This window comes from Garra rufa, unplaced genomic scaffold (genome assembly GCF_049309525.1).
Source record: "Garra rufa unplaced genomic scaffold, GarRuf1.0 hap1_unplaced_797, whole genome shotgun sequence".
In the NCBI taxonomy this organism is placed as follows: domain Eukaryota; kingdom Metazoa; phylum Chordata; class Actinopteri; order Cypriniformes; family Cyprinidae; genus Garra; species Garra rufa.
The window spans coordinates 1-9,722 of record NW_027395062.1 but is presented as its reverse complement, the minus strand read 5'-3'; the positions used below and the strand labels follow the sequence as shown (position 1 = coordinate 9,722).

Here is a 9,722-nt window from a genome sequence, read left to right as displayed (position 1 = left end):
TGTAGCTTTAAGATTAATCCTGAAACATGGCTAACAATGAATCTCGACGGACCTCAATTTTTTAAAAGAATTCCTTATTTTAGAATATTATGACTAATATTTAATGCTTCTTTTAATGCATTTAATAGGATAAAAAATCATCAAATGAGTTTTAGCATTTAGCATTTGTCTCATACTTAGTGTGTAGTTTTAAGATCAATTCTAAAACTTAGCTAACAATGTGCTGATCACTAAGATTAGGCTAACGCTTACCTCAGCCCTTAGTAGCTCCTTTTCCCACCTTCAATCGAAACTTGGGACTCTGCTGAGCTTTTGTTTTGCATTTGCAGACTCAGTGACTCTTTCAGACAGTTACTAATTTTTTTGCTAGTTCGACAGATAAGGCTGATTTCAATTCCTCGTCTATACACCGTGAGAGCCCAACTCAAGCTAGAAATGTTTTTCCAAGGGTTTGAACGTTATGAAACCTTTGCGAAAATATGCACAGATAATGTTGTTTAGGTAGACCGGTCTCGAAATACGCTCCCAAGAGTTCACGTGTTTGTTTGAGTGGAAGCAAATCGCAAACCTGCATTGGGCCTGATTCAATCTAATCAAAAAACAGGTTTGTTTTAACTCAGACCAGCAAATTCTTGGAAGTCCGTGCTGAGTTTGGCACAAACACTTCAACGCAAAGGTTGCTTGAACCACGGCCCAATGCGGAACAGGCCACCGTTATCTTTTGTTCTTGATTGACGTGGAAGGAGTAACACTGAGGATTGTGCATCATACTGCTCTGGTGTCACTAACTGATTTAGGTCCATTGTGGGCAGGCATCAAGACAGAGGGCGGACTAACCCAGGCTCAGTCTCCAGGCCAGAGCGGCTTCCTCAGCTACAGTTCCAGCTTCTCCACGCCTCAGACGGGACAAGCACCCTACAGTTACCAGATGCAAGGTCAGGATCACCCTCTACTCTTTTCCTCTTCTGCTCTTCCCGGTGGAGTGACAAAATAGAGCCGTGATTCCTCTCAGTCCCCCTTCAAAAGAGGACAGAATTAATGGCAGACACAGAGCAATTCATAACATCCCCGAGCAGATGGTTGTATTAGGTTGTAGTTAGACACAGTCTTTTTTGCATTAGGCCTGAAGAGAAGCAACACAGATGGAAAAAATCCCCTTTTCCTCTTTAAGACCAGTCTTTTTCTCCTTTGCGCTCGGCCATGTACGTTCTTAAGTATGTTTGCTTTAGAAGGAACACCCGTGACTCTCGTCTTTGAGGTCAGTTCATGGAAGTCACACTTGCGTACTGGGAATCAAACGTGCATCAGGCAAACTCTCTGCCACCCGGTGTTGTTTTTGGGGTTTTTTCAGAGACATTGTCCCAAATCCAAAACCAACAGTCTTTTTCTGCCGTTCTTTTTCTCCCATCTTTCTCCCTCTAGTGTTTTCCTTCGAGCCTCCAACAGTTAGCGCCGGTTTGAGCTCTCTAATCTCCAAATAATGTGTGACAGTAGAAACATCTCCACGTTTTTGAACGCTCTCCAGAGCATCTCACAATAAATAATGTGACATATGTGGTCTGTTGAAGCTTCTTTTCCATGCCTCATAAGTAGAAACTTTCTACTTCTGCTGATGCTGCTTCAACATCAGGGTTGTAAGTGTTGCCCTGTCCCAACCGCAGAAGTTTAAAGGCCTGTTCACACCGTTCAAGTCCAATGAAACTACATGTCATGAAAGTGCAGAGACCCAAAGTATGCATCCGATTTGTTAAATGGTGGCTGATACCAATTTTTAGTCATTTTAGTCGATTTTTACACCTAAAGAAGAGCTTGTTTAGCCTTCAGATGATACACAATCCATTGTTTCAGTTTTAAATTTTGCTATGAATTTGGCCATTTTTGTGCCAAAATTTGACAACTCTCTAAACTTGGTAGGAAACAAAAGATCATCTTCATGCAGTTCTTTTCCAAAAAAGGACCATGTTGGTGACCATGTCTGTCAATATTCTTCTTTTTACCAAAAATAACACTATAAAGGTTTAGAATTACATGATGCCAAAATGTTTTCTAAAATGATACCGCATTGCGTTTGTTGTAATTCAGAAACTGAGGTGCCTTCAGTCTTCCTTTCAAAGTTTAAATGCCTGTTCACATCGTTCAAGTCCAATGAAAATAAATGTCATGAAAGTGTAGAACCCAAAGTACGCATCCGATCTGTTCAATGGTGGCTAATACCAATTTTTTAGTCATTTTAGTCGATTTTTACACCTAAAGAAGCTTGTTTAACCTCCAGATTATACAAAATCAACACAGTCATCAAGTAAAAGCCAATGAATGCAAATCACATTAGGATATTTTGGAGAAATCCATTGTTTCAGTTTTAAATTTTAACTGAGGTGCCTTCAGTCTTCCTTTCAAAGTTTAAATGCCTGTTCACACCGTTCAAGTCCAATGAAAATAAATGTCATGAAAGTATAAAACCCAAAGTATGCATCCAATCTGTTCAGTAGTGGCTAATAATCCATTTTTGTTGATTTTTACACTTAAAGAAGCTTGTTTAGCCTCCAGATGATACAAAATCAACACAGTCATCAAGTAAAAGCCAATAAATGCAAATCACATTAGGATATTTTGGAGAAATCCATTATTTCAATTTTACATTTTCTATGAACTTGGCCATTTTTGTGCCAAAATTTGACAAGAAATGATCATTTATTCACCCTCATGTTACTCTAAACTTGGTAGGAAACAAAAGATCACCTTCATGCAGTTAATTTCCAAAAAAGGACCATGTTGGTAACCATGTCTGTCAATATTCTTCTTTTTACCAAAAAATAACACCATAAAGGTTTGGAATTACATGAAAGCAAAACGTTTTCAAAACGATACCGCATTGAGTTTGTTGTAACTCAGAAACTGAGGTGCCTTCAGTCTCCCTTTCAAAGCCCACGCAGCCATAAACACATTAGCCACTAACTGCAAGAGCAGATGACAGATGACCATTAACCAGGCCAGTCTGTCTCTATTGGCTTCCTCTCTGTGCCTCATCGATTAGGCAGGTCTGGACTCAGAGGAAGAGTCTCAACATGGTAGCCAAATGTAGACCCCCCCATCTATATGATACCAACTGCTGTCCCATAACCCTAGTAGAGCGAGCCTGCGCCCAGCTGTCAGAGGGAATACAATTAAATTAATGTTTTTACCCTGCTCTTTCATGTCTAATGGAACGGCGCTGGCTTTCTCTGATCACGATCCAGAAATGTAACACAGAAGGACCTTCCTGGCTTGAAATGTCATCACAGATTGTTGGGTTACTGTAAAACTGATATTGTTTCAGTTCGAAATTCGGAGTGTTAGTGTTCAGGCCAATGAGTTGTAAGACTTCATGATGTCTTCTTGATTTCATCTAAGTATAAATTAGGAATTAATTTTCCAGTTTCACACCTGTTTGAGCTTTGCTTCCTTTTCTATAACCATAATGGCTTGAGTAGAGCAGGAGAGCGGCTTCTCTCAGTGGTTTTGACTCAAAGTAGATGATAAGCAACAATTGGGCCTCCCTCCATTCTGCACACCGTGTGAGAGGAGTAGCAGACTGCTTTTTAAAGAAGCCCATCTGGACTTGATCGCTTGCTCCCTAGAGAGGCCTACAAAACTTCTGCTACAAATATTGTGCACTGATGATAGACATAGCCCAAGGCAAGAGGACTGATCAAGCACAGCAAATGGACTCCCAATTGGAGAGGCCATAAGGAGAGCCAGTGTCTCGTCTTGAGTGAACTAACTGGAGCAAGACAGAGCAGAGAGGGGGAGGAACGGGGGAGTTTTTGCCCCTGGGAAAAACCAGGCCTCTCCTCAGCATGGAGTCATTCTTTTGGGACCGGAGGGGGTCTTGCTTGGCTTTTATGTGGCTCCGGACTCTCTCTGGAGTCAACTGCTTTCCTACGAGTCCTGGCTTTTATGACTTTTTGAACTGTGGATTTAGCTAATTTGTTGTGCATTGGGAGATTCATGCGTCTCGCTTTATGTGACGGCTCAAGTCTGGGGAGGAAGTCGACAGCTTTTAGAGCACCTCTTGCTGTTCTTTAAAAACAAGAGATAAAAACAAGAAAACTTGCTTGTTGAGCCAGACAGTAGTCCACATGTAAAGCTGTTGTATGTTTGTTATAGTCTGAGGGGCCTCATTTTCCTCAACACCAGAAGAAGACTTGAAAGACTTTGCATCTGTTTTTTTGCTCAACAAATGTCCAGTTGCTCTTTTATTTAAACACGTTGAGTTCATTCAGAGTGCTGTATAGAGATAACTGATGATTTCAAGGTTAACCAAAACTTTTAGCAACAGGCATTAAATTTATTAATCAGTTTATTGCCTGGTTATGTCCTGGTTATCATACGAAAACTTATGGGACACAAAAAGTAGTTTTGACTCATCCCTCATTTTCTTTAAAAAGCTAAAATTGAGGTTATGTTGAGGCACTTACAATAGAAATCAATGGGGTGAAAATATAAAGAAATGATTTAAGTTTATAAAATTACTTTTTCCTAGTTACAATTTACAAAGGCTCCATTAGTTAATGTTAGTTAGTGTATTAACTAACATGAATGAACAATAAGCGATACTTTTATCACAGTATTTATTCATCTTTGTTAATGTTGAGATAAAAATACAGTTCTTCATTGTTAGTTCATGTTAATTCACATTGCATTAACTAATGTTAACAAGCACAACTTTTGTTTTTTTTTAAATGCATTAGTAAAATTAACATGAACTAAGATTATTAAATTATTTTTAAAAATTATTATTTATTTTTTTTTTGCCTTGGCAACTAGTTAAAGTAAATATAGTTTATTTGACATACTAAAATTGCTAAAACTAAAACAATACATTAATAAATATACTGTAAATTAATAATACATATAAATTAAAGCTGAATAAAAATATAACGAATATTATATGTGATTCTGGACCACAAACCCAGTCATGAGGGTAATTTTTTATTTTTAAATTGAGATTTATACATCGATTTATAAATCATCTGAAAGCTGAATAAATAAGCTTTGATGTATGGTTTGTTAGGATAGGACAATATTTGGGCGAAATAAAACTATTTGAAAATCTGAAATCTGAGGGTGCAAAAAAATCTAAATATTGAGAAAATCACCTTTAAATTTGGCCAAATGAAGTTCTTAGCAGTGCATATTACTAATCAAAAATAAAGTTTTAATATATTTATGGTAGGAAATAAATTTACACAATATCTTCATGGAACATGATCTTTACTTAAACTAGGATTTTTGGCATTAAAAAAATCTATATTTTTGACCCATACAATGTATTAAAGACTGGTATTGTGGTCCAGGGTCACATATAATAAATGACAAAAGCACCTCACAAAAACACTAGAGCTTCAACTAAAATGACAACTGATGATATAAAATGTTAACCTATTATTTGTCTTTTGCCTGTTTTAATGTATATCGACCCCATTTACTTCCATTCTATGTGTTTCACTGTAACCCAGACTTTTGCTCTTTTTTTTTTAAAGAAAGTTCAAAATTTCAAAATACATTCTGTCGATTCATCTCAACTTGGACTGAACCCAGTTTTTCAGTCCGCTTGAGAATTCCAATGTGATTTAAGCAGCGTGACTCCAAGAAGCACCTCAAAACGCAACGTCCCTCCAGGCTGTCTCAGCCCCTATAACTCATGTCATGTATGTTATTAAGTCATTAGATGCTATCTCTCCATAGAAAGATTTAATTACCCAGAAGGTGCTTCTTTGAGCAGCTTGAAAAGAAGACAGATATGCATATTCATTGAGGCAGGATGTCAGGTAAAACCCCCTCTGCCTCATTGACAACAGTGGCACTGTGTCCGTCATTGTAAAGGTAGCGATGGATGAAATAATAGACCCAACCCCCTTTCCTCTTTCTTTCCGTCCATCGCCCAAGACCCAATCACTTATATGGAGAGCGAAAAGATAAAGCCACTGTTAAATCCCACCCACCAACACACACACTCCTACACACAAACACAAACACACACACACAATCCCTCATGCCCCTATAGTACCTGCAAAGCTTTGTTTTGAAAGCCTTTGAGGTGGTTTAGGTCTTGCTCAGCTCGACCCTCATCTCCAATTTAAAATGTCAAGGTTATATTACACTTGAATTGCATCAGTTGCAAACAAAGGCTCATTTGATTTGATCTTTCTCTTTTGCATTGCGGTAACTCACACTTATGTCTCTTTTTCTCATAGGAGGCAGTTTTACAACAACTTCAGGGCTGTACGCTGGAAGCAATTCCCTCACAAACTCAACTGGATTCAATAGTACACAACAGGTAGCTCTAATCGAATTTCTATCCCTCACTATCTAGTCTGTTGAAATCACATTTCCTGCATTTGGCCCGTGTGCCCAGTACTTTTTCCTTTCCTCCCGTAAGTCTTTACAGAACATGTGTACGCTCGCATATTACTCACATGATATGAATCACTCTAAATGTCTCAACCACTGTACGCAAGGATTACCTCTTGCTCTTTTCGCGTATGAATTATGCCACGAGTGGAGGAAAAAAAAAGAGTGAAGACAGATCGCTGTCCAGATGTAGCGCACAGGAGACATATGTTCACATTTACGTTTTGGAATCTGCGCTGTAAAGTAGCAGCATTGCGTGCGGCTATCTCACATTACCGCCTTGATGTCTTTCTGCAGGACTACCCCTCCTACCCGGCTTTTGGCCAGAGTCAGTATGCGCAGTATTACAACAGTAGCCCTTACACTTCTCCATACATGACCAGTAACAACACCAGCCCCACCACACCCTCCACCACTGCCACCTACACCCTACAGGAACCTCCATCAGGGATCACCAGCCAGGCCCTCACAGAGCAACCGACAGGTAAGAAAACTCGGTTTGAGGGGAAAAGAAAGTATGGAGGTGCTACTATTACAAGTTTCTGTAAAGACAAGACGTGATTGGCTAATTTTGCAATACTAAATTGTGGTGGTGCACTCAAAAGTCACAGTGTGCTCAATGAATTTTTCCATATAGATTTTTTTACCCATATTTTGAATTGCTTAATGCAGTTTGTTGTGTTTTAAGATTAAGGAAATATCGGTTGATTGTGCATAATTTCCAATATTCTTTCAACTTAGATTATCATTCAGTCATCTAAGTAAATCTTTAAAAATTACAAGAAGAATCTCATAAATGATTAAATAGTCATTTTAATTATTAATTTACAAAAAATCAATTGAAAAGCAATTTTCCAAAATAATTATACATTATATATTTATATGTATTATTTACATTATATATTTATAATAATTTGTGTTTTTAATATATTTAAGGGTATAAAATGATCTATATAAATTATAAGGTTTTTATTAGCATTTTTAGGATTAAGGAAATGTCCAACTTAATGAAAATTAAAATAACTTTTTTGTGATTCAATACAATATATTGGTACCATATTGTTTATCAGACTAACAATTTTTAGAAATATCAGTTGATTGTGCATAATTTACAGTATTCTTCACATTTAGAATACCTTGCTGTCATCTAATACTCACTCAAAAATAGTTTTTGAAAGTTATAAATAAATATTAAATATTTATATTTTACAAAATTATTTAACAGTAAATAAAAGTAATTTTTAAAGAATGAATTTATTGAAAATTTTAGCAACATTGTGTAAATCTTTAGCAATTTTCGAAATAATTATGCATTATATAATTATAGAAATAGAATGTATATTTATTTTTTACATTATATATTTATAATAGTTTGTCTTTTAATGAATATAAATGTATAATATCTCTATAATTAAACACAAAGACAAACTTAAGAGTGTAATGTTGTATATGCATTATAGTTATGCCTAAATTCATTTCTTACATGTAATTTTTTATTTATTTAGTTTTTTTTTTTTTTTTATTCAGTACAATATATTGGTACTATATTGGTTTTCAGACTAAATATTAGTTGATTGTATATAATTTACAATATTTGTTTCATTTAGATTACCCTGCGGTCATCTAATACTTGCTCAAAGTTCGTCTTTAAAAATTATAATAAAAATCTTATAAATAGTTTTAAATATTTATATTTTATACAATTATTATAAAGTATATAAAAGTAATATTTAAAGGATTAATTTATTAACAATCTTAGCTAAATTGTGTAAATCTTTAGCAGTTTCCAAAATAATTGTACATTATATATTTATATAATGTATATTTATTATTACATTATATGTTTTAATAAATAAACATATAAAATATAAATGTGTAATATTATCTATATAATTTTTACAATTTTGTTAGCATTTTCAAAGACAAACTTGAGTGTGCAATGCATTATAATTATACTTAAATTCACTTCTAACATGTAATTTTTTTAAATTCAATACAGTATATTGGTGCCATATTGGTTATCAGACTAATTTTATTATAATTTTTTAGAAATATCAGTTGATTATGCATAATTTACAATATTCGTTACATTTAGATTGGCTTTCTGTCATCTAACACTCGCTCAAAGTTCATCTTTAAAAATTAGAATGAAAATCCTATCAATTCTATAAATATTTTTAAATATTTATATTTTGTAAAATAATTATAAAGTATATAAAAGTAATTTTAAAAAAGGATTAATTTATTAGAATCAAAATCGTGTAAATCTTTCGCAATTGTACATTGTATATTTATATAATGTATATTTATTATTTACATTTTATATTTAGAATAATTTATTTTCTAAATAATTTATGAAATTTGTTAACATTTTTTGTTTTCAAAAAATAATTTAGAAAATTTAATAGTAATATTTATCTAATATGAATAGATTATTTCATATATCTGTTTATTATTATTCTTAATAGCTGACATTTTTCAAACATTGTCCATAATGTGAAAATAATAATCAGCTTATGTACATTAGCAAAATTGATACTGCTTAGTTCTATAAACAAGCCATTGATATCATCATATTTGGCAAATCATACAATATTTCCAGTCTATTTTTGCCCCCCAATGACCCAAACGTTTCTTACATTTGCCTTGCCGTGTAATTAGGGAAGGATGGTAAAGTGCATAACACCCTCACTGCCATTACTAAAGCTTAAATGGTATCTAGGGTATAAAGAGATCAGATAAACAGCGTGATATTAGAGCATGTGGGCAGCAGCTACAGCACTGAACCACTAGATGAGGTAAACGGATCCAGCCACAATGTGAAGGTGAAAGCCTTTATTATTTTCCTCTTTTGATATACTTTTTGCCTTTCTTTTTTCCCTGCAGGAGAGTACAGTACAATCCACAGTCCATCAACCCCCATTAAAGATTCAGAATCAGATCGATTGCGTCGGGCTTCAGATGGAAAGTCACGTGGCCGGGGAAGGAGGAACAACAACCCATCCCCACCGCCCGACTCTGACCTTGAGGTATTGGACCGCTGCTACTCTCTCTGTCAATGTATCTGGCCTGGAATGGCAGAATAGATTAATTACCATTAAGATACTTTTAAGTGTCCATTCTGCTCACTGCTTTACCCTTAAAAAACAATGCATTGACATGTTTAAAGAGTGACACTGAATGTGGTTCCATGCTCAATTTTACATGTTACTACATGTAAATGCCTTAAACAGAGTTTTTTTTGGTGAAAGCTTTGTTTTGCATGTTTTGCACGCTTAGCATGCAAAAGGCTAAATCGGCATTCAGTCAGTTTATTTTGTGTGAATGTC

The 9,722-nt window shown here is 35.1% G+C and overlaps 1 protein-coding gene across 1 annotated transcript; it reads left to right on the top strand.

Moving 5' to 3' along the window:
- Positions 1 to 797: 797 nt before the first annotated feature.
- Positions 798 to 9,422, top strand: LOC141317352 (protein phosphatase EYA1-like; the record flags this gene model as incomplete). Its single annotated transcript, XM_073833084.1, has 4 exons — positions 798 to 935; positions 6,237 to 6,319; positions 6,691 to 6,877; positions 9,280 to 9,422. Coding segments are annotated over 4 exons (551 nt in total), but the record flags the coding sequence as incomplete, so codon positions are not given.
- Between the last annotated feature and the right edge of the window lie 300 nt (positions 9,423 to 9,722).